The sequence below is a fragment of the Diabrotica virgifera genome, chromosome 1, assembly GCF_917563875.1.
Source record: "Diabrotica virgifera virgifera chromosome 1, PGI_DIABVI_V3a".
Classification (NCBI taxonomy): Eukaryota; Metazoa; Arthropoda; class Insecta; order Coleoptera; family Chrysomelidae; genus Diabrotica; species Diabrotica virgifera.
In genome coordinates this window covers 90,609,179-90,635,378 of record NC_065443.1, presented here as the reverse complement: position 1 = coordinate 90,635,378, position 26,200 = coordinate 90,609,179, and the positions used below count along the sequence as shown (strand labels likewise).

At 35.6% G+C, this 26,200-nt stretch overlaps 1 protein-coding gene across 1 annotated transcript in view; it reads right to left on the bottom strand.

Annotated features, from left to right (window-relative positions):
• The window catches only part of LOC114329730 (uncharacterized), a 909,636-nt gene that overhangs the window by 29,764 nt on the left and 853,672 nt on the right, over positions 1-26,200 (bottom strand). Inside the window, exon 4 of the mRNA XM_050642316.1 lies at positions 5,010-5,332. Within this exon, the coding sequence (XP_050498273.1) occupies positions 5,010-5,332 (323 nt within the window). The remainder of the gene's footprint in view (positions 1-5,009; positions 5,333-26,200) is intronic.

The following is a 26,200-nucleotide window of genomic DNA, read 5'->3' as shown; positions in this document are numbered from 1 at the left end:
GAATGAACTTGGATAAAAAAAGGAAACGCACGCTATATAGATTAGGGGAGGGAAGGGCAAAGTGAAATAGTGGGGTAAAGCGAAATAGCTCGTTTTCAAATTCTTCCGCAAACGGATTCATCACTGTTTACAATCCAATCAATGTTTAGAAGTAGTACGTGCTTATCGATCATTTTGTAACGGTCGTCTGTCGATGTTATTGAAAATATCACTATATATACATTTTTGGACGACTATTTGTAAAATCTGCAGGTGAGTGTAATTACTAGTTCTTCTATCTTGTTTAACTAAACATATTTTTGAAAGCAACACACAAAAGCAATCATACTTAACTATCTTTTATATAAAATATAGATTGTTAGGTTACGGTTAAAAATTTTTACTGGACAAGTTTGCTTTTAAATCCATTTGGGGCAATGTGAAATGTTAATAGATGGGGCAAAGTGAACTATCGTTTCACTTCGCCCCACTTGTAATTATACTTGATTGCTACCATTAAAAAAGAATATGTGTATTTCCAGGTGTAAAATGCGAAACTATAAACGAAAAACGACTCAACAACAATAGTCTGTGGAGCCAATGACATCTGGAATCAAATGTTTGCGAACGGGGGACTTTGCCAAAATCAAGCTGCTATGCAACACGGAATTTTTGTTGCTACGTTAAATTGGAAGAATAAATCCGGAAAAAATGAGGAAGAAGCGCCAAGTAAGAAGCTAGGCCGATTTCAAACCGTACTCTAGACTATTTCACTTTACCCAACCATGCGGGGCAAAGTGAAAAAAAGACAATGTCTGACAAACCCACGCATAACAAAAAATTTAATAACTTAACTTAACTTATATTTCGACATAATGATCTTAAACTATACTGTAATAAGATGTGTTTTTTACAAAATTTCATTTCGAAAAGTGTAAAATTTATTTAATTTCAAAGTTAAGCTATTCCACTTTACCCTACTCTCCCCTACTGGCGAGTAAAGTGGGGAGAATTAATACAGTAAAACTGTGTAAAAAGTGTCAGATGATTCAGGATCTTTTTCTTAACCTTCCGATGACCAACCTTTTTTTGTTACACGGATTACCAAGGGGGGGGGGGGGAATGGTCAAAAATGACAATTAACAAAAAAATAAAGTTTTTTTTTGCCATGGACTTTATGTCATTCAGCCAGTCACAACATGAGTATTAGTGTCATGTGTAGTGTGTATGTTGAGTAAGTGTCTTGTTACTTTGCAAAGTCGACGTCATTAGCGTAAAACTACTTGGAATTACACATAATGGACGCTATTTTACTAAACATCAACTTCAGAATATATTTTTTATTCGTAAAATATAGGGAATTTTTTTTATTTCAAAATATGAGGATATCTAGAATGAGATTAAAGTCAAATAAAAAAAGAATGTGTTAAAAATTGAAAATACTTTGGAATTTATTAAAGAAAAACATACGCTGGGGTCAGAATTTCCCCCGCTTGGTCATCCGAAGGTTAAGGTACCACGAATTTTTTATAGGCGTCCACTGTACATTGTCTTGTCAGGCGAGATATTTATAAGATAGTCAGGATTGTGACTATCTAACAGAATTTTCTGTGAAAGAAGGGTATCGTTCTCTTCGTAATACGTGGCCGACAAGTACTTAGCAACTCTGCCCGATGGCGTTACTATTGCAAGAGTAGTCTACTGTATTTTAATACATTTTTGTAGACGGCTTGTCTGGGGATTTTAGAAAAATTTAAAAAGAGCAGTATTGGTCGGTGATTCGACTCTTGTTTTTGGAAGGGAAATTCCGCAGCGAAATCAAAGAGTGCTTGGATGACGTGTATGGTGACTCTTCTTCTTCGATAGCTACTGCAAAAAGTTGGTTTAACGAGTATCAACGTGGTTCCACGTCGGTATTTGTCTAAGTCACGCCTAGGTGCCCCAAAAACGGTTACCACAGAGGATAACGTGACAGATATCCACGATATCGTATTAGCAGACAGTTGACTGAAAATGCGCTAGATAGCTGAGACAGTAGGCATCTCAAAAATCGTGTGGGTCATATCCTGCATGAAATTATTATCATAAGAAAGCTGTCGGCGCGATGGGTGCCACATTTGCTCAATCCGAACAAAAAGTGCAAACATAAGACCAGTTCAGATCAGTGTCTGAGGATGTTTAAGCGTAATCCACAGGAGTTTATACATTGTTTCATAACCCCCACCGAAACATGGTTCAACTGGTATACACAAGAGACCAAGAAACAGTCTATACAGTGGACATGACCCCGCAAACGTGCTCCGAAGAGGGCGAAGATTGTTCAATCGGCCAGAAAGGTGATGGCCACCATTTTCTGGTATTCACAAAGTGTGATCCCTCCTGGAAAGGGGCAAACCGGTTACACGGCTTTACTATGCCATATTATTGGGCCGATTCGACGCCGAAATTGCAGAAAAAACAGCCCCAATTGGAAAAAAAGTTCTTTTCACCATAGTAATGCACCGGCTCACACCTCCATCGTCACCATAGCCAAATTGGTCGAATTGGGCTACGAACTGCTGTCCCATACATCATTTTGTCGAGACTTGGCCCTGTACGACTTCTTTTTATTTCCAAACTTGAAAAAATCACTTGCCAGGCAGAAATTTAAGTTAAATGAAGAGATCATCACCGCCAAGCCTACTTTGCAGACTTCGAGAAAACGTATTTCTCAGACCGGTTAAAGAAGGTAGAGCATCTCTGGGTAAAGTGTATCGAGCTAAAAGAAGACTACGTTTAACATAAATCACGACTTTTCCAAAATGTTCGTTTTTCTTTTAAAGGTAACTACTTATCGGACCGCCCCACTATGTGCCCTAAATATGCAGTTTTCTTATTTTTTACATAATCAAAAGTTTTCTGTCGTAGAGTTCTCCTTTCCTTTATACTTCCTCACTTATGAAATTTTATACAACAGAACAAGCTAGCGTTTCTGGCTTATTCTACTCTGCCCTTTATTTCAGCCTCAGGATTCCAACTATCGTTAAGCAGACAAATTAAATATTCACACTGCCTGATTTGCTCGATTTCTTCTCCAGCTACATATATTTTCGTATACTAAATACCCGTATAGTAAACATCGTTTATCCTCATAACACTGCCTAGGTTTTCTTCATTAAGTGCATTGTATCTGTAGACATATCATGTATAAATCTGGGGCTTTGTAACTTTCTAATAGTTTCATAGCGTAGTACAACCTCAGCTTTAAAAATACTTGGGTCACTCCATGGTCTCCCAATGTGGTGGCTTTGGTGTTCTGTGATCGTTGATCAAATTATCTGTGTACATTGACCAGGTATTAAGTATATCCCTAAGTAAGGTATGGATCCATTCTTAGTCCATCTTGGTCGTTATGTCTACCACTGACTTGTTTTTTGTTGAAAATCCCAGCTATTTCCTTAATGTTATCGTGGAGATAACATTAAGAAAATAGCTGGAATTTCACCGAAGCTGAAGGATTTTCAGCTTCGGTGCAAAATATAATCATCCCGATGTTCTCTTCTGTTTCGGTTCCCTACTTCGTCCTCTTGGTTCTATTTCTGGCTGTATTGAGCCCCAGTTAATATTTGCAACTAAGGAATGGAGTCCAATCCTATGTGTGCTCCAGGCAATGCAAAATCCTAAGTAATAGTTCTCCTGTACCTTCTATTTTATTGGATTCATTATAAAGCTCCAATATCCTTCTAAAGGCAACCTAGATGGGTAAAGCCTCCTGGACGGTAAACCAAGCATTCGTTATTACTAGATCTTTTTCTTGGCTGTTCTAGTCTGTTCCCTCTGTTGTTTCTCTAAACAACACCAACTATACTAAATTTACAATCAAAATGCAGTAAAAATAAACAAACCAAGATATGTTAAATGCTACCAGGAGCACTCCCGAATCATAATTTACCATGTATAAACTTTGGAAATCATGATTTGGAATTTACAATGTATAAACATTGTAAATTATGGTTCGGAAATGCTCCTAGTAGCATTTAACGTTTCTTGGTTTGTTTATCTCTACTGCATCTTGATTGTAAATTAAGTACAGGTTATTTACGGAGCTTTGCCTACCTTTTATTTAGTTAAAATCTCCTAATACGATTTAGTTTCGTGATTCTTAGTCACCTCTAAGGCTTCGTCTAGCTGTTGAGAAAATAGTCATTTTTCTTCTTCTAACTTCTCCGCCGTAGGCTTGTATAATATTTATATTATCTTTTCTCAGTAGCTGAATCAGTATTACTCTTTAGGCAAGCCGCACACCAAAGAAACATGAAACGAAAAACATGAAACATGACACGTAAAACATGTTTCATGAAAATAAAACATTGCGAAACAAATCTCAAAGTCCGCCTACCAATGAAACGAGTGTGATTCATGCTCATGGCACATTTTTATTTTCGGAGAGTTTCATAAATGGCCGGAATTATATTTGTTTAGCAGTGTTTTATTTCCATGAAACGTAATATCAAGCCTTGTACTTAAACTACATTATATTTTATATAAAACGTTGTTCGTTCACACGTATAACCAACAACAATACTACTGCGACCTATTCCAACATTATTTCACCATAGTCTTTAAGTTAACAAACACTAACTATGTATAATATTTTATTATCCTTTATCACCAGGGTTCTGTTTATATACACTTTTGTACAATAACCGCGCAAGATATTTGAATGTTACTTGAGGTTACTGAACCCGAGAGTTTATAACACAATTTGTGCGATATTTGTCTTCAATTAAATACCTAAGTACATGGAGATGCGCAAATTTTCGTTTATCAGAACTCTCAGAACTTTCGTTTTGTGGTTAGAATCTGTGCTATAACCGCATGAGTAGTAAAGGGTTTTCGGGATCAATATGAAGAGATAGGTATATAGAAGATAAAGATAAATTAAAAAAGCGAATTAAGTTACCAACAACCTACAAGAGAAATAAAAACATTACAGACTACTGATTTTTGAGCAGAATTGTATTAGTCATTTAAAACATTGAGTTACTTACCTAATGAACTATTACAACTACTAATAGAAGCTAAAGGAGCTAGCTTCGGTTTTAAATTCGGAATATCGACAACTCTGTCGTACAGTCCTCTATTACTCCCGCAGGGGGATCCCCCGGGAGTCGGATGGGTAACTCTAATATCTATGGGATAGTAAAAATCGTACAACTCCGGGACATCGGAGAACTGACATTGGGATGATTTGCACTTGTGCGCTGGCATGGGTGGAAGTCCCAGAGTTGTCGATGAGTCTCTACGTTCTAGATATGAACTGCCCGATGATGAACAGGTGATATTGCTGGGTCTGCGTGGGATATCCAGATGACTGAAACAAAAATTACAATGTATTAAGGAAAATATATCACCAAAACATCAACGATCAAAAATATCCGATAATTTTCAAGAAATTTCAATAATTGCAACTGAAAATCAAATCATTCAAACAACTGTTCGTAAATATTAAAAAAATGACATCCCTATAAAGAACAATTTATACACGAACTGAATGAAGACAATCCAGATTGCAGAATGGAGTTCTATAACACAATATTACATAGATTTAGTACTAGCTACATAAATAGATTTTTTTAACCAAATCCTTTTTTTATGAGGCTACTTTTCATTTAAAGGCACTGTCAATAAATAATAAAACTGCAGGTACTGGTCAGATGAAAATCCGCATTGGATGTAGGCACATATACCCATTACCCAGTATCGATAAAAGATCGATACTGGGTAATGGGTATTGTTAATGCTACCATTATTGGACCTTATTTTTGGGTTAAAACCGTAAGAAGTGAAAAATACTGCACATTTTTAGAATTTAATTCTAAAATCCATAAGATCAGTCAATTCAATAAGATCACTTTCACTTTTACCAAGATGGAGCCACTCCTCATTATGTTCGAGGCATTCGTAAGTTTTTCGACAATATATTTTGGCCATACAATGGCCAGCAAGATCACCGGATCTCACACCTCTAGATTCTTTTTTATGGGGTTACTTAAAAAGCAAAGTGCATGTAAATGGGCCAGAAACTCTCCAAGAACTGAAAAACAGAGATATATACTAATTTCTCCTGAAACGATTAGAAAAGATTTAGATGAATTTTCTGAATGGATTTCTGTTTCCAAAGGCAAGTTATTCATATTGAACACCACCTTTAATTTTTTTTAGGTGCGTTCTGTTTATACCTACATCAATAATAATTACAAAATAAAAATGTTTTTCTTAATTTCCGCAATAAAAAACTGTAACAAAACATTTTAAAATATACAGGTGGTCCCATTTATAAATAATGCGCATATTATATGTATATCTCAGAAACTGTACATTTGGCAACGTCGAAAATATTAAATTTTAAATCGCTGGTTAACCCTTAAACGCCCAAGGGTGGGTAAAAAATGTCCACCTAAGTGCACACCTACATTGGATCCGATTTTCTCCGATCAGATCAGATCAGATCAGATCCGATCCGATCCGACAGGCGGTGCCTATATTGGATCCGTCTTTCTCCGATCAGATCAGATCCGATCAGACCGGTTTTCCGGCGAGGGTGCCTACATTGGTTAGGTAATCTTCCGACCACCGACCACCGACAATGAGTTCCGATGAAGATGTGTTAAGGAGATGATGAATTTAATATATTTAAACATGTTAGCTTGCAACCCCCAACTTGCAACCAGTTTGAAACCAGTTTGAAACCAGTTTGCAACCAGTTTGCAACCAGTTTGCAACCAGTTTGCAACCAGTTTGCAACCATTTTGCAACCAACTTGCAACCAATTTGCAACTAATTTGCAACCAACTTGCAACCAACTTGCAACTAAAATTGCAACTCAACTTGCAACCAATCGGAATGAAACCAAACACTTCTCGATGAGAATAGGAGAAGCTACTCCCGACGTCGGCCGATATCGGATCTGATCTGATCTGATCGGATCGGAGAAAAACGGATCCAATGTAGGCACTCCCATTTAATACTATGGGTTTATTTTTTATTCCGACGTCGGCCGACGTCGGATCTGATCTGATCTGATCGGATCGGAGAAAAACGGATCCAATGTAGGCACCCCCATTTAATACTATGGGTTTATTTTCTATTCCGACGTCGGCCGACGTCGGATCTGATCTGATCGGAGAAAATCGGATCCAATGTAGGTGCGGCCTAATGCGTATTCCCTTGTAACATATTTATTACGTGTTTAAAATTTTTTTAAAAATTATTTATTGTTAAAAAGACATAACAGCCCTTTATCGAATGTTAATTTGGTTCTACCGATATTTTTGAAAATAAAAGTAGCATCTTGAGTTAAATATGGGTGGGCATAGAAAGTACACCTTTGGTAAAACCGCTTTCAAAAGGTTTCTATATAATTTCTCGTTGGTAGGAAGATGTATAGATTATCGATGTATAATTACATAATCTACATAATTATCCGCCAATGAGGAGGCTGAAAGGAAAAATGTGGAGAAAATCGACAAATCTGAATTACTGGCTTTTAATGGTATGTTAATTTTGATGTACATTGTAATTTTGTTGTAAGGTTTGTAAATTGTTTATATTAATATTTTAGAAGATGCTGTGTTTATTAAGCATAAGATTCTTAATTTACTCCATTTCCAACAACTCTCAATACATATATTAGCTATTTTCGAGGTGGACATTTTTTACCCACCCTTGGGCGTACATGGAAGCTAAAAAAGGTTGGGCGTTTAAGGGTTAATCTATGTAATATACTTTAATGCACGGTCTATATACAGTGAGGAGGTTTAGGTTGGAATAAATTCATTGTCTCGAAAATGTTCGATTTTCTAGATAAATCCCGAATCAGGTCGATTTTTATTTTTGAATTATGATTTTTTGGCATGTATAGATATCATACCAGTGATTTTATCAATCTGGGCGTGATGACGTAATCGATGATTTTTTTAAATGAGAATAGGAGTCATGTGCCAGCTCATTTGAAAGGGTATTTAATTCTCTATTCAGTAATATAAATATGAATATAATTATTTATACAGGATGTCCCAAAAAAGTTTTGACTAAATTAATTGACAGAAACAGAAGAATCTAAGGAATTTATTTAATTCGAAATACATTTTACTGCTGTCAGAAAATAGGTAAAAATGTTTATTTCATAAATGAGTTGCCGTTTGCCAAAAGCTGATATGTCGACTTTCGATATTTTTCAGAAGAGCAAATTCAAATATCCACGATGTCCATAAAATCACAGTTTTAGAAATAATATCATATTTGGTTTTGAGTTTAATGTTTATACAGCTATTTGTATTTGACATATAAGAAAAATTTTAATGGCCGTGGTAGAAATTTGAATTTGCTCTCCTGAAAAGTACCAAAAATTTACATATCTGTTTTTTCAAACGATCACTAAAATAAACATTGTCTTTAGCTTAAATTCAGTGTTCAAACTGCTAAGAGACAGGTGGGTGGCAGCTTTAACATTGAATTTAACGAAAAACAATATTTATTTGTCAAATAAACATTTCTTTCCATTTTCTAAAAGCACTAAAGTGTATTTTGAATTAAATTAATTATATACATTCTTCTTTTTAACTCAATTAATGTAATTAAAAAAAATAGTTTTGGACATTATGTAGGAATAATTACGTTAATTAATATTACTAAATAGAGAATTAAATAGCCTTTCAAATGAGCTGTCATACGACCCCTACTCTCATTTAAGAAATCATCGATTACGGCATCACGCCCAGATGGATGACGTCACTAGTATTATATATAGGTATGAAAAAAAATATAATTTAAAAATAAAAATCGACCTGCTTCGGGATTTCTCTCCAAAATCGCCCATAGAAAATGAATTTATTCCAACCTAAAGGGCGTCACTCTATATTTCTTTAATGTTGTAATTTAAAAGTTTTGCTTGGAAGCTTGTTATGCAATCATGGCTCCTATGTACACATAATGCACATGATAACAAAATTTGCAATAAATTACCGCACCAATAATATTTTCTAAACACATACGACATTGACTTTTACTATGAATTATTACTATTAAATCTGTCGACTAATAAAAAACAACTAATTCTTCAGCAATCGTCTTTTACACCGTTTAATTGGAATGTTGGAACCGAATAATACTTCACTACGAAATATATATTTATGTTCTCTTAGTTGAACATTTTGAACGATAATTCTCATCTTATATGAGCTATATCCACTACAGAATTCGGTTTGCCAATTGGGGATAAATAGTTAACTAATAGTCAATAGCACAGAACGCATCAATGGCTGATGATTAGCCACAGCAACCACAAATCAAACGTGGTTGTTTATCGGCGAGAGCTTTACAACACAAAAGATACGTTATTGCCAGATGGAATGATGCATTGAGCTTTATGTTTGAGCCTTTGTTTGTTTTGTGTTATTAAAATTTGACTGAAAATTTTCACTTTTGCTTGAAAATTACGTAATGAATGTATTATATGAATAGGTACCCCTTTAAGCCTGAATTTACCCCATTATAGGCCAGCGTCCTATTTATAGATCACTAAAATTTTTATTTTGTTTTAATTCTTAAAATTTGATTAAATTAAAATAAAATTGCATAGATATTTTAGGCTGTAGTAAACCGAATTAATTTTGGTTATATTATATTTCCACTAGTACAAAGTCTGGTCTATTATGTGCCACTGTTTGATCTGTGAGTACAGTGTGGTCCCAGTATAGGTTGTAGTTGTCATTCCCAAGCATATTCTCAGAGACGTATTGATAATATGGGAGATGGTCCGTTTGGAGAAGTCCCAGCTTGATAGCTATCTCTTGATGAATAATCTTTCCTACTGAATCATGCCTTCCATTCAGTTGCAGCAAACGCCTGGCCGCCCCCTGAAAGAAGCTGGATGGTTTTTTTGGGCTTGACATCCATATTGGCATTTGTCGCTTTGGACCTGAGGGTCTTTGACGATATATTTCAGGTAATTTTTAGTTAGTATGAATCTGAAACCTGATCCTGAATGGCCAGTAATGAACCTTCTGTTTCAGGGAACATTTTTCATGATGTCAACCAACAGATGGACGCTGTATTGTCGACATATTCTTGGTTGACCTCATTTGGATGTTGCCTGTGCAGAGATTTACCCATCCAGGTGCGCACTTTGTCGTCCTTAGTAAAGTGGTTTATGTGCATTTCTGGTTCCCTCAGTTTGATCGGTATTGTGTCATCTACTGCGCAAATAGCTCGATGTAGAGTAGATGTCTCAGCCTGCATATAAAAATAAGATCCTTTATTAGCAATTTGTTTATCTAATTGCTCACCTATATCCATAAGTCCTCGTCTTCCTAAATATCGCGTTAATGTCGTTCTTTCTAGTGCACTTCGAGGATGGTGTTTTTGTGCCTTTGTGAGATGTGTTCGTACTTTTCGCTGAAGATTTTCTATATCCGTTTTTGTCCACTTAATAATTCCAAATGAATAGCCAAGCGCGGAACAAGAGTGAACGAAGCAGCTGTTTTCCCCTTTGTATAAACTCAGTAGTTATCTCAGTTTTCATTTGCTTATGGTCAATTTTCCGCGCCTGCTTTACTCCAAGATATTTGTACATATCGTTTTCACCCATGCCATCGATGTTCTGGCCATTTGCATATCTAATCCACCGGGCTGCACCTTTCCTCTGCGTATATTCAAAATAAGGTACTTTTCCCCAAGGTTTTGTCCAATTAAGTGTATCTAACAGGAAGATTCTGTAAGGCGCCCAAATAAAATATATCAGAGACCTTTCTGTTCATAAAAAGTAGGACATCTGTAAGTCTCTATCTTTCCATAGTTAGCTATCCCCATTCCATCCCCTAAAACGATCCACGACCTACGCTCTCCAACCAAAACACGAGTAGCCGTCTCGCATATATGTGTAATTGATTGTTTGCTACCTCTAATATATCCAATTACTTTTAAGTCTCATATCGGCCCCCTTTCTATGTAAATATTTTGTTTATTCCCCTATTTCGTCCAACCCAAACCCTTTCTCTCAGTAAGCATTATAATTGTTACAATTTTATTAATATTATGGATACTTATTAACACATTTTTTGTGGTTTTATATATCGTCGCCCTAAAGTGTTAACCTGCTAACTCCGTTTTACCCAATTTTACGGGAGAGGCAAAAAACGATTTTGCAGCACTTTTTTTATAAAAATCATTAGAAAACAATAAAATAGTGATTAAAACTAGTATAATAATTGTTGTATCATTAAAACTGTTACAAACTATACTAATAATTGTATTTTTTATTATTTTCTGGGAGATAGCTGGTTGTCAGTTTTTCAAATTCAGCTAATAATGGACTTGGCAGTTTAACGCAAACACGCTTATTATGTACGCAACGAAACTTTATTATTCTAAGTACAAAAAGGCTAAAAACAATAATAACGCTACTCGTATGGAAGATCATCATAAAATCTATAGTAGTCTACCGAAAATGTTTTCTTGATTGCCTGAAGGTCTTCATATTTTTTGGCGGTTATTTTACGTCTTTCCAGGTATAGTTGCTGCAATTGGTCCCAAGAATGTGAATTAATTTTGTTGTTCTTCCGTTGAGGAATTGTTTTCCATTGATCAGCAAAGCTGGTTTTATAATAAATTTCACATTGAAGTGTATACCTGAGAGCACGAATATTTGTAACTTTTAAATCACCTTTACCTCTTCCTGGTCTAATTGTTTTATAACGCTGAATTGGATCAAGATTTTTGAAAAAATCACGTGTTAAATATTTTACTTGGTAGGGAGTAGGCTTTTTTTTTGTTGTTTGACAGATAGGTACGTAATCCGCTAGTAAGTTAATGACTTTATCGTTGAGCTTTTGTTCGATGGCTGCATGAACAGAATCTGCGTATGGCCAGGTTCAAGGTATTTTTGTTCTATTATTACATTATGAGTGATTGCTAGATTCAACAGAACATTGACCATAACAGCATTCCTATTTTGGTACCCACCACCGTCCGTATCCCTAATAGCACAAGGACGTCCAATGGACGTCCATTGGACGTCCTTCACGGACTTTAGGGACGTCCTTTGGACGTCCGTTTTCGTCCGAGGAACGTCCTTTATACGTCCTATTTTGGTCCAAATGTCGCGCTACCGAACGTCCATTGGACGTCCATCTAAGGTCCGAGGGGACGTATATTGGAACTTAATCGGACGCAAATTGGACCTTAATCGGACGTCCTAGGGGACGTAAATTGGACCTTAATCGGACGTAAATTGGACCTTAATCGGACATAAATTGGACCTTAATCGGACGTCCTAGGGGACGTAAATTGGACCTTAATCGGACGTAAATTGGACCTTAATCGGACCTAAATTGGACCTTAATCGGACATAAATTGGACCTTAATAGGACGTAAATTTGACCTTAATCGGACGTAAATTGGACCTTAATCGGACGTAAATTAGACCTTAATCGGACGTAAATTGGACCTTAATCGGACGTAAATTGGACTTTAATCGGACGTAAATGGGACCTTAAGCGGACGTAAATTGTACCTTAATCGGACGTAAATTGGACCTTAATCGGACGTCCTAGGGGACGTGAATTGGACCTTAATCGGACGTCCTAGGGGACGTGAATTGGACCTTAACAGGACGTCCAATTTTGGTCCAAAGGCCAAGTTGTTAAACGTCCAATGGAGGTCCACCTAACGTCGGAGGGGACGTTCGGTGGACGTCATTTGGGCATTCATAGGATGTCCCAGTTTGGTCCAATGTCTTGCTGCTGAACATCCATCTAACGTCCTGGAAGGTCATTCGGTGGACGTCTAGCGACGATATTTAGACCTGTGGAGAATGTATTGTGGGAAATAAAAAATATATTTTTTAAGGAACTTATATTTCATCTTATATCAAATTACAATTATTGGATATTACAGTATTTACATTAAATTACAATACACTTCTCCAAGAAATTAACGCACCACCTTAAATATGGGGTATATTTGATGTCTCGTATTTCCTAAACCTGTTGTCCCATCTAAGTGATGTTTTTATAATATTATAGCCTAGGCTATAGGTTACCTCCTTAAGCTTGTCATGCTGTAATATATGTATATTATATCATATCGCTCTCTATAGTAATGTGATATAATATATATTACAGTATAGCTCCCTGTGCATGACAAGCATAAGGAGGTAACATATTCTAGGGCCTAGGCTAGAATATTATAAAAAAAATCACCTAGATGCAACAACAGGTTTAGGAAATTCGAGACATCAAAAATGCCCAATTTTTAAGGTGGTGCGTAATGGGCTGTATATACAGGGTGTAACAAAAATACAGGTCATAAATTAAATCACATTATTCTGGGACCAAAAATAGTTCAAATGAACCTAACTTACCTTGTACAAATATGCACATAAAAAGTTACAGCCCTTTGAAATTACAAAATGAAAATGGATTTTTTCGATTATATCGAAAACTATTAGCGATTTTTTATTGAAAATGGACATGTGACATGTGGCATTATTATGGCAGGAATATCTTAAAGAAAAATTATGGTGAAATTTGTGCACCCCATAAAAATTTTATGGGGGTTTTGATCCCTTAAATCCTCCCAAACTTTTGTGTATGTTCCAATTCAATTTTATTATTGTGGTACCATTAGTTAAATTCAATATTTTTGTTTCTTAGTATTTTTCAGATAAGGCAGTTTTTATCGAGTTGCGACTTCTTTTTTAATATGTCCACGTAAAAATTTTATGGGGGTTTTGTTCCTTTAAACCCCCCAAATGTTGTATGTTCCAATTAAACTATTACTGAGGTACCATTAGTTAAACAGAGTGTTTTCAAAACTTTTTTGCCTCTTTGTATTTTTTCGATAAGGCACGTTTTATCGAGTCTGGCTTCTTTTTTAATATGGTTCAAAATATACCTAAAAATGTAAAGCATAAATAAGTTTGCATATTATTACCAAGTCTCCATAATCGTACTTAACCATATACAAATATGTGGTGGATTTGACAAATATTCACAATATTTCGATAAAAATTGACTTTTCGAAAAAGCAATAAGAGGCAAAAAAGTTTTTAAAACGTTGTTTAAATGGTAGGTACTACAATAATAATTAAATTGAAACGTGCACAAAAGCACATTGTTTTCGATACATTGGAAAAAATCACTTTTCATTTTGTAACTTCAAATGAGTGATAAAGGCACAGAGACTTAGATCACGAGGTCACATTGAAAGGATGCCAAAAACGAGGACTCCGAAAAGGGTACTAAACTACACTATAGCTTCAAGAAAGAGAAGAGGAAGACCGGAAAATAGATGGAAGCAAGAGGTCGAAAAAGATTTGGAAAGAATGGTGTTACAGGGTCAGAAAAGAAAAATGAATAAGAGGAAGGAATGGAGAAAAATCACATATCAAGCCAGAGAAGATCTCAGTACATAAAGAAACGTGAAAATGAAGAAAAAACAAACTTTTCAAGCCATGGGCCTCTAAGGCCCTTGGTGCTATTAATATATAACTTCAAAGGGCTGTAACTTTTCTTTTGTGCACATTTGTACTAAGGTAAGTTAGGTCCAATCAAACTATTTTTGGTCCCAGGATATGTGATTAAATTTATGACCTGTATTTTTGTTACACCCTGTATATATATAAAGGTTATATTTGGTTCTTGGGACATCAAAGTATATTTTTTAGACATTCCCTGGATATAGTCACTGATGTGACATACCTCCGATTTGTTTTTTCATGAGTTTTGTAAGAGAGACTAAAAACTTTTTTATGGTTACCTCCTGTTTTCATATATTTTTTGACATGTTTTGTAGTAAATTCAACTATCTATTTACTACAAGACATGTCAAAATTTACATGTGAAAGCAGGAGATGATCCTAAAAATGGTTTTTCGTCTCCTACAAAATTCATGAAAAATCAGATAGGAGAATTTGTACATTACAATTCTCTGATGTTTGGGAAAAAGGGCTTAAGTCAGAAATGCACATCGATAATGTTTTGATGATTTCTGGACCAGAAAAATCGGCTCTTTTTATTGGTACATACAGTTTACGTCTACAACAGTTTTTTGCTGGTCCAGAAATCATCAAAACATTAGCAATGTGCAATTCTGACTTACGCCCTTTTTGCCAAACATAAAAAAAGCAATCTGGTCATAACTGACCAATGAGCAATTTTAATTTAACCTAAATTACTAATGTTTCTTAAAATGAAGAGCTTACCCGATAGCGTCTCTTATCTAATCTAACAAGATCATGCACTATTCTAACATACACAGCCACATCACGCACTATGCTCTGCTTTTCACTATCACCTATCACTCAAACTAGTTCAAAAGGCTTTGTCCTCTTCAATCTTCTAGTTTGCCCAGTAGTATCGAGGAGGATTTCCTCAATATTCTTGTACTTATTTAAGTTGTTTGTCGGGATTCCTGCTATCTTCTTGATGATTATATCCAGGTTCCATTCCTAGGTATTAATATTTGTTTATAAAGTAATAACTTATTATGCATGGACAATGTTGTTTCTTCCAATTAGCCAATACACTTTTTATATCTTTATTTTGGTTATATCTGGTTTTTTGTAGACCACTTTCAGCTGATTCTAAAAAAAATTAAAATGAACGGTAATTTTTCTATTCTTTACAATTAAAAATCAAAATATTTACAGGTAATACATGCATAAATGATTCGTTTCATAAAGAAAATTGAAAACGGATTTTATAATACTTACATAATTGTTTAAGAGATCCAGCCATAGCCAAAACTAGCATACTAAACAGTACAGTTGAGTACAGCAAAAAAAGCCACTAATTTCCATTTTTCACCCCCTTATCGATGCATTTTTTTCCAATCAAAATTTTTACTAAATTTTTAGGTTATCTTATGATGAAAATGAAATAATTGATGACTTGATGACCAATGACCACGCGACGCTACATAGATACTCGCGCGGCAAATTTGAAAATGAACGCAAATTGAATAGTAAATGGCCTCTCTTTAGAGTATGGAAAATTTTACCCCTCCAGGAGGACATTGTACTCTTTTCATAGAATATCTTGTGGTAACTTTCCAGCCATAATTTAATCAGATGTTCACGGAATAGAACTTTGATAGTAGAATTCCTGGAATGTTTTGTTGTTAGGGGAAACTTTTATTTTATTTATTCTTGAATATTTCCTGTTGTTAAACATTGTAACCAATAATTTACAAATAAGATTTTCATTACATTACATGAAATCAAAACATGTTTTGGATATTAAACTATATAGTTTTATAATTGTAATAATTTAATATACAATTTTGAATTAAGATTTAATCTTTCGATCTAATCGATTTAAACTACAGTAAAACTTGTGTTACCGGCCCCCTGCCAACACCGGCCACCTGTACTAACGGCCAGTTTAAAAATTCCCCACACTAATTACAGTAAAACCTGTCAGTAACGGCCGCTAAAAATGAAAAAGCTATTGGCCGATATAGAAAGGTGACCGGTATTGCCAGTTTTTGTAGTCTAGATATAATTGGTTTGGGGAAGTTTTAAACTGGCCGTTAGTACAGGTGGCCAGTAACACAGGTTGTACTGTATATCTAGGCTACAAAAACTGGCAATAACGACCACTTTTCTATATCGGCCAATAGTTCTTTCATTTTAGTGGCCGTTAGTGACAGGTTTGACTGTATTTCATTAACGTAAAGTTAACGCAAGTTAATATTTTATTGAATTATTTTGCTATTTGATCTCGTAATTGGTATAATGTGTCCAATATAAGCGTTCATAAAACGTCCGTATTTCGTCCAGTATGGACGTCCAAAGTCGGACGTCCATATTTATTCCGTCCGAAGGACGTCCATATTTATTCCTTCCGAAGGACGTCCAACATGGGACGTCCGTTTATAGTCCATGGACGTTAGGACCAAAAATGGACCTATTTTGGACGTCCAAATGACGTCGTGTGCTATTAGGGAATTGTCCGTATTTCGTCCAGTATATATACGTCCATATTTGTTCCATCCGAAGGACGTCCAACGTCGGACGTCCATTTTTATTCCGTCCGAAGAATGTCCAACGTCGGACGTCCAAAGGACGTCCATATTTATTCCTTCCGAAGGACGTCCAACGTCGGACGTCCATATTTATTCCTTCCGAAGGACGTCCAACGTCGGACGTCCAAAGGACGTCCATTTTTATTCCGTCCGAAGGACGTCCAACGTCGGACGTCCATATTTATTCCTTCCGAAGGACGTCCCACGTCGGACGTCCAAAGGACGTCCATTTTTATTCCGTCCGAAGGACGTCCAACGTCGGACGTCCAAAGGACGTCCATATTTATTCCTTCCGAAGGACGTCCAACGTCGGACGTCCAAAGGACGTCCATTTTTATTCCGTCCGAAGGACGTCCAACGTCGGACGTCCAAAGGACGTCCATATTTATTCCTTCCGAAGGACGTCCAACATGGGACGTCCAAAGGACGTCCATTTATAGTCCATGGACGTTAGGACCAAAAATGGACCTATTTTGGACGTCCATTGGACGTCGTGTGCTATTAGGGATATATTATAATAGTGTTTCTTACATCAGTCCCTTCTACATTTGCCAAAATGACTTGAAAATACGTTGCTTTTCATGTTCACTGATCAAAGAACATTTCATAAGACTTCTTTCTTTCGATGCACATTTGCATCTTGGTTTCATAAACCGTGCTTCTTTAGGATTATCATAAGACCATTTTTCATCTTGTTTCACTCTACCAAAATAAGGTTTACAACTTTCTCTTAATTTTTTGTTTTTCTGATTAAACCATGTTGCCTCCTGGACTTGGAAACGTTTTTTTCGTTTTTTACTTTTTCTTTTAGGTTCATCTAAAGATGAAGTTGAATCTGTGTCCGAATATGGAACTAAATTAATATTGACTTTGCTATCATTAGATATTCCTGATATCGTTGATTCTCTAGTAGAACTTTGGAACTCATCTTGCTCCTTATCATTTTCCTTGAGGTTGTTGACTTTCGATATTGGTATCTCTTCGTTTTCGTCTCTGTTGGGGTTTCCAACCATCTGGTTCTGGCTCTCGTTTGAGTACTGGCTCTCGTTTGAGTATCCTAATTCGTCAAAGGCCCCGGTTATTGGTATCGCTATATCCGAGGCTGTACCATACATCTGGTATATTTTAATTGAGAAAAAGCTGCTATATGCTGGTTTGTATAACAATATCTGCACAGAAAAACTGCTAAGTCCCTTATTGGAAAGAAACAAGGTTTATCGTGAAACCGTAACACATTCTTTTAACTAAACTTAACAAAAATTAATCATTTAATACACATGTACACTTACCTTCAATAAATCACACAAATAATTATAAAACTGCAGGAAAAACTGACACCGGTGCAAAGCGTGTACTTGTCAGGTAAGTTTTACTATATAAATGCATGGCTGTCAAGGACTTAGCTGTGTTTACGCGGGAAAATCAAAGCAATCGGAGTTAGCTGGTATACAAATCATACAATATTTTAGGTTTTAGATAAAAAATATGACTTGACTGTTTAACTAATCGATAGACTAAATTAATACTATTATGAAGATTGTAAAAACTCATTTTACCTAAAATGTGGACTTAGCAGGTTAACACTTTAGGCGACGATATGTCATCAAATCTGAAGTTTAACACGTTGGCTGTCGTAAGACACAAGGGTTGTGTCTCATGTTGTTGTTGATAACAGATACGTGACACACCGTAGTTGTCTCAAAATCATAGAAACAGGAGACAGGTCGCCGTAGGGACCCACTTTTTTAACATTACGACAGCCAAGGTGTTAAAAACGTGTAAAGAGGAACGCTAATTCTTTTTTACATTCCTACTGCTTTGTTCTTGCTCTAAAGCAGAAAAAGCTTATAATTTTCAATCAAACTTTAAAAAGGATTTAGATGATTTAAAGAATCTTCCAGATATGGAACATTTCTGCTTTCGCAATATATTTACGATATATTATATCACTAAACGTTTTCCATATTTTTTTCGTACGAAAAGCTATTGTAACAAGTTAAGTTTACAACATCGTTTATCCCCCACATCACCTGCTACATCACAAGTAATAGTCGAAGTTTCCATACAATCCCCCACGTACATAAACCACTCCGGTTATCCCGACAAGCAATTTCTTTGTCACCGCTACCACCATTCGCAATAAATCCCCACGAAGCAGTTCTCGTCAACAATGAACCTATTTGAAAACAAATTGAGCATAACTGTGGATTTTCACTCTGCGGTTTCAGTCGTGAGACCAGATAACATGGTCCTGAGTCCATTTCGAATCATGGCACGACAACGTTCAGTGGCTTAGTATCGCTATCCAGTCCTAATCCGCACAATACTAACAGCCGTTTCTACACTAGTGTAGATTTCCTAAAATAAGCTGCTTCATGAATTCTGTAAACACAAAGACCTGGTTTTATCACATTTTGGGACATTATTTTATATACCGTTTTGTAAGAGATTTACCCTGAATTAATAGCTTCAGGATGGATTTAATATTTGTAATTCTAAGAAAAATTATATCAAAATATGTTTTCAAATATATAGAAAAAACGTTAAAATGTGATAAATAATGGAATAAAAAGGTAGATATTAATATAAAAATGTATTATTTAAGAATTTGATATTATAAACTAAGGACATCAAACAAGGAAATTCACTCACCGGCACAAAATTCCGCAACCCAAAATTTTTGATTAAGTTTAATAATTTTTAACTTTATTATTGATAGATCCCCCGATGGGATACCAAATGAACTCCTGAAATACGGAGGAGACACCTTAATCGAAAACATAGAGATCCTCTTTCAAGAAATAATATGTAACTAGCGTGTACCAGACCAGTGGAGGACGAGTATAACAATACCTATACACAAGAGAGGAAACAGCAAAGACCCTAGCCAGTACCGTACCATCACCTTGCTTAGCACAACTCTTAATCTCTTAACAAAAATACTTGCAAATAAAATAAATGAAGAATACACAATTAGTGAGGAACAACAATGTTTTCGGAAAAATAGGTCCACAATAGACGCCATATTCATAGCCAGACAAATTGCTGAGAAAGCACTGGAATATAATAAACCTGCATTTATGTGCTTTATAGATCTGAGTAAGGCCTTCGATTTTGTAAGATTGGAAGATGTGCTAAGATTGCTAAAGGAGAAATATCAGCCCAACAAAATGATAAGGATAATTAAAGGCATTAATACGAAGAACAAAACCAGAATAAAAGTCGAGAATGAACTAACATCGGAAGTAGAAATCAACTCGGGAATTAGACAAGGAGATAGCTTCAGCCCATTGCTTTTTAATTAAGTCATGGACAAAATCACAGAAAACATTAAAGGTACTGGAAAAGGATATAAGATGGCGGAAAAACAAATAAAAATCCTCTGTTATGCTGACGACGCAATCTTAATCTCCGATAACGAGGATAACCTACAGCGAATGGCACAAACTTTCAATACAGTGGCGAAGATCTACAACATGAAAATATCAACAGCCAAGACAAAATCCCTGGTAGTGTCAAGGGAACCCATAAGGTGCAAATTAGTAATTAACAACGAACTAATTGAACAAGTCTCGAGATTCCAATATCTGGGAATCGAAATATGTAGTTATGGAGATGTTAAAGAGAGCGTCCGAAAGCAAGCAATTACGTGTCAGGATGTCTGAGGGATGTCATCTGGAGAAACAAAGATATGAGGCTGGAAGGGAAAGTACGCATATACAAATCATGTGTAAGACCGATCATGACGTACGCGATAGAAACAAGATGTGACACAGCAGAAACCAAGAGGATACTCAGAACATCAGAAATGAGAACGTTGAGGTCAATTACTGGGAAAACACTGAGAGACAGAATACCGAACGACAGGATAAGAGATCTTTGTAACATACAAGATATAGTACGGTGGGGAAGAGAGAGACGACGAGAGTGGAATCAGCATGTGACGAGAATGGACAGCAAAAGAATAGCCCGCATAGCCAGGGATTCGAAGCCACCAGGCAAGAGACCAATAGGAAGACCCTTTAAAAGGTGACGAGATAGCTGGAAGCCAACATCACAGTTACGAATACATGCTCAAAATCGTTAAGGAACAGGCCGAGGCCTATTATAAGAAGAAGAAGAAGATTATTTGTACTCCGATTTTCAAAATTCTTCCACCAGTTTGTAAGTACATACATGTATTGATATCGTTTAATATTATTTCGGTAACAAAAAATTTGGCTTGCATGGCATTATACAGGGGTGAGTGGAAGCATTGTATTTTCTCCTAAAAAATTCTGTGGAAAAATGGAAGGGCTGATTTTGTTTCACAGTCCTGCCATATTATCCCGTGGCCGTAGGCGTCACTTAAATTTTGTTTTTTTAAATATCCAAATATCTAAATCCACAAGGAAAGGAAATTTTTTTTCCTGTATTTTGCTGTATACCATCAATCACAAAAATTGGAATAAATCCTTTGTAAAAGGTATAAAATTTTATTAAAATCCCTAAAGTGCTACATCAGAACAAAACGGTTTCGATTTTGTAATAAAATTGAAAACGTTTTGTTCTGATGTAGCCCTTTAGGGATTTTAATAAAATTTTATACCTTTTACAAAGCATTTATTCCAATTTTTATCCAAATATCTCTTTTCTTGTAAGAGCTGTACCATTTTTTGTAAATAAAAACATTGATTGACTTATAAAATAGAAATTGGATTAATAAGATTAGAATGACCCGCATGCAGCCCAGATCTTAATCCTGTTGAGCATTTATGGAATGAATTAAATAAAAGCTATTCGCCGTCATCCTAGGCCTCCAAAAAATTTGGTAAAGTTATGGCCCTGGTAGAGGAATATCGGACTATTCCCCAGGCAAGGATAACACATCTTTATTCGATGCCAAACAGATTGCGAGGAGCCGTTGCTGCAAGAGGTCGCCATACCCTCTATAAAATTGTTTAATTTTGTTGTTAAGTTTGTTTTGTTTGGTTAATTTGAGTGCGCTTGATGTTTTTAATTAAATAAACCTTCAAAGCAGTGTTTTTGTTTACAGCTCTTACAGAAAAAGAGATGTTTGGATAATTAAAAAGCAGAACTTTCGTAATACCCCCAGGATAACACGAAAGTAGTATGAAACAAAATCAGCAGTGAAATTTTTCCACAAAATTTTTTAAAATTAGGAGAAAATACAATATTTCCATTCACCTTCGTATACTGCCATCTAAGCAAACATTTTTTGTTACCAGAATAATAACGAACGACATCAATACATGTACCTACAAATTGATGCAAGAATATTGAAAATTGGAGTACAAATAATAAATTTATAGATTCTCAAACTTAATCAAAATTTTGGGTGGCGGAATTTTGTGCCGGTGAGTGTAGTACAAGATGTGCATGAAAACTGCGAAATAACCACTGTACAGTCGTAAAAATGAAAGAATACCCATGAACGAACATATAAAACACGCTGTATTTTCCTGTCATCGTGTCATACAAAAAATTGGCCAGCGCAAGTACATGCAACAATTATTATTACATGTACTTGCGCTGGGCAATTTTCTTTGTGACACGGTGACAGGAAAATACAGCGTGTTTTATATGTTTGTTCATGGGTATTCTTTCATTTTTCCGACTGTAGGTATTGTTAACACGAAAAATTCTTCTTCTTCTTATAGTGCCTATCCGTTTAGGATGTTGGCGACCATCATGGCAATCTGCACTTTGCACACTGCTGCTCTGAAAAGATTTGTAGTGGTTGTGTTGAACCACGTTCGTAGATTTTTCAGCCAGGAAATCCTTCGCCTTCCTGGTCCTCGCTTTCCCTCTACTTTTCCCTGCAAGACCAGTTGTAGCAGTCCATATCTCTCACTGTTCCTCATGATGTGACCGAGGTATTCGATTTTGGCTGTTTTTATTTTGATTAACAGCTCTTTTTCTTTTTTCATTCTCAGCAAAACACCCTCATTAGTAATGTGGTCGGTATAAGATATCTTCAGGATTCGACGATAAAGCCACATCTCAAAAGCCTCAATTTTCTTGCAGGTGGCGTCTGTGAGAGTCCACGACTCAACTCCGTACAACAGTATAGGAAATATATAACATCGTAGTAATCTGACTTTTATGGGTATCGACAAATCATGACATTTGAACAACTTTGCCATTTTTTGAAATGCAGATCTTGCTTTCTCCATCCTACATTTGATTTCTATAGAATGGTCCCAATTTTCATTGACGTTCGTACCAAGGTAGGTGTATGTTTTTACTCTTTCTATTTGTTGACCATTCACACTGATTCGTCCAAATTGCTGTTCATTCTTAGAGATCATCATACATTTGGTTTTCTTAGTGTTTAGTGAAAGTCCGTATCTCTGACTGACTTCTGCGATTCTGCTCATTAACTCCTGTAGGGCTTCAGAACTGTCAGCGAATACCACAGGAAAAACACGAAATAACACGAATGACACGAAAAATAATAACACTAATTTGTATAAAACTTGATATATTCATATGACCCATAATCATGACATCCACACTCCTAGCTGAGTAATTGGCTGATTGCCGTCCTCTTTGAGCTCTTCCGATTCATTTCTCACGGGGAATAAGTCAGCATTAACATTTTGATTTTAAAATTGGTTGTGTGACTTGCTGGTTTTCTACAATATCTCTCCATTTGTTTCTGTTGTTGGTTATGCTTGTCCCTTCTCTAACTCCCATCTTCTTAAGGTCGGCAATTATCTGGTTCTCCCATCTCGTTTTCGGTCTTCCTCGTGGTCTGCCTGATACTGGTCTCCATTTGGTGATTTGCTTAATAACTTGTTCTGGATTTCTCCGTTCTATATGTCTTACCCATCTGAGTCTCCGTGCCTTGATAAATCTGACGATGTCTTCTTCTTTCAAAAGTTTTCTTACTTCGTAGTTCATCAGTTTTATAAATTCATTTTTATCTAAGTTTAGTGCGCCTGCTATGCTTCGAATGATTTTTCTCTCTAGGATCCTCAATTTTATTCGTCTTTCTGTGTCAAGCACATTACTTCAGCACCATTTGTGATTACCGGTCCAATTGCTGCTTTGTAAATTCACAGTTTAGTTTTCTTCTTATCTGTGAGGAAGTTGTTTTATTTACATTAGGTTTTGTTTCCTGTCAGGATTCTTTCATTGATTAGGTACTGTGCTTTTATCATTAGTTCCATTAACTGAAAGCCCAAGACATTTAAAGTGTTCTACCTTTTCAAACTTATATTTGCCAATATTTAACCTTGTTTTAATTCGTTTTACTCCTTCTGTATGAAAACTGCAGAAAATATGAAAAATAAGTTGAAAAAAAGTCGATTTTAAAATAATACGGTTCCACAAGTTTTGCACAAATCGCTTACCTCAAAATTGGTTTTCTTTAGGATTTGGTTATGCTTGCAGCCCCAAGGGTGACGATTAATGGAACTCCCGATGCTCGTGCCAAGCCGACGGTACCGTCAAAGATCACGAAAAGTTCGGAATTCGGGAGAACTTTCACCGTTGAAGGTATTAAGCGAAGTCGTAGAGCCGTACCTTTTTGTCCTAAAGGTACTTAACGGAGCATGTCCAATTGTATAGGTATATGCGCATAGCGATTTTTGTGCTTGTGGATAATGTAAATTGATATGAAGCATTTATTTAAATTAGAAGACACACAAGGTTATTCTGCGTCATCTTTACAGGGGGCAGACAAAAGTAACTAAATATAATTATTAAATTATCAAAACTTATTCTACTCGAAATAAATAAATATAAAATGATAGTCAATATAAAAAAAAGAAATAAGGATTCCCGAACACCTTCCCTGTTGGGAGTGTATAGGTTTTTTACGGCTTCTATTAACCTCTACGTTATCCCAATTTCTTTCATCGTTCTCCTTGGTGTATTCTGGGAAACGTGTCATACGCCTTTTTTAAATCGATGGATACTATGTACCTAACGTAATGTACGAAATTCAACACGAACAGTGGGTAGCCAAATTATCTACAAAGTTCTGAAAATGCTATTCAATGTTGCCACTTGAGTGTAAATGTACCCAATTAGGTATTTCGTTATACAAGAGGGTAAAAATATATAAATAATAGTATAACAAATAATGGAAAAAGCAATCCTGAATATAAAATCTAAATTATATTTATCAACTTTAAATATGCGTTTGATTCGAATAAATGGAAAGAACTCCTGATAGTACTGCAAAAATTAAAAATCCCAAATAAATTCTGGGAAAAATTATTAAACATGGTATTGAGAATTACCAAAATTAGCATAAAGCTGCAAAGAATGGAAAGTGGTGAATTTATTATACATAAAGGGATAAAAGATAGAAATGTCTTGTCTACAACAATATTTAATATATTTGTGGCTCAGCGGCAAGGTATTGTCACTCTAAAGCCAGAGCGCAAGAGTTTGAATCTCGGCACCAATGACGACATTTTCATAGGTATTTAAAAAGATACGAGTCGTCCACCGTGCTCCGAAGGACACGTATAGCCGTCGGTTTTCTGAGTGTTTTTATTTAGATATGATAGAAAAAGTCCGACGGGGAGAAAATTAAAGTGGGTTTGTATTAAATAGTGTGATGTTATGCCTTCTGGTCCCAATTAATTAAAACTCAGGTTTTCCGATAACATTATATTTAATTCGAAGTCGATGATTCACTACATAAGTTGTTTACAATATTAACTTGACCTATCCTATACGTGAATACTTTCCAACTACATCAATAATTATAATCTTCTTTCTCGACCGAGTTAATGTTTATATACACATTTAAATAATAACAAAACATGACAATTCAATGTTACTTGCGGTTATTGAATCCAAGAACAGATACTACATGGATTAATGACTTTGAATGAGTTTTAAACATCTTTTGTACAGGGTGATACAGTCGAACCCGCTTATTAGAATCCCTGTTATAGGAATATCCCGGTTTATGGAATATAAATTCAAGTTCCCGAAACATTTCCATTTACTCCTTAATAAATTTATCTGTTTATTGGAATAGGATCTAACTAGATAATACCGCTTATTAGCATATTTTGCAGGTCAAAGAATATTTTTTTTTACAATTTACTAAAAATTTAAATTATGTTTGGTATTATGGTTTGTCGTCAACGGCCGGTAGTGCTGGATTAGATATTATTAGGGTAATAAA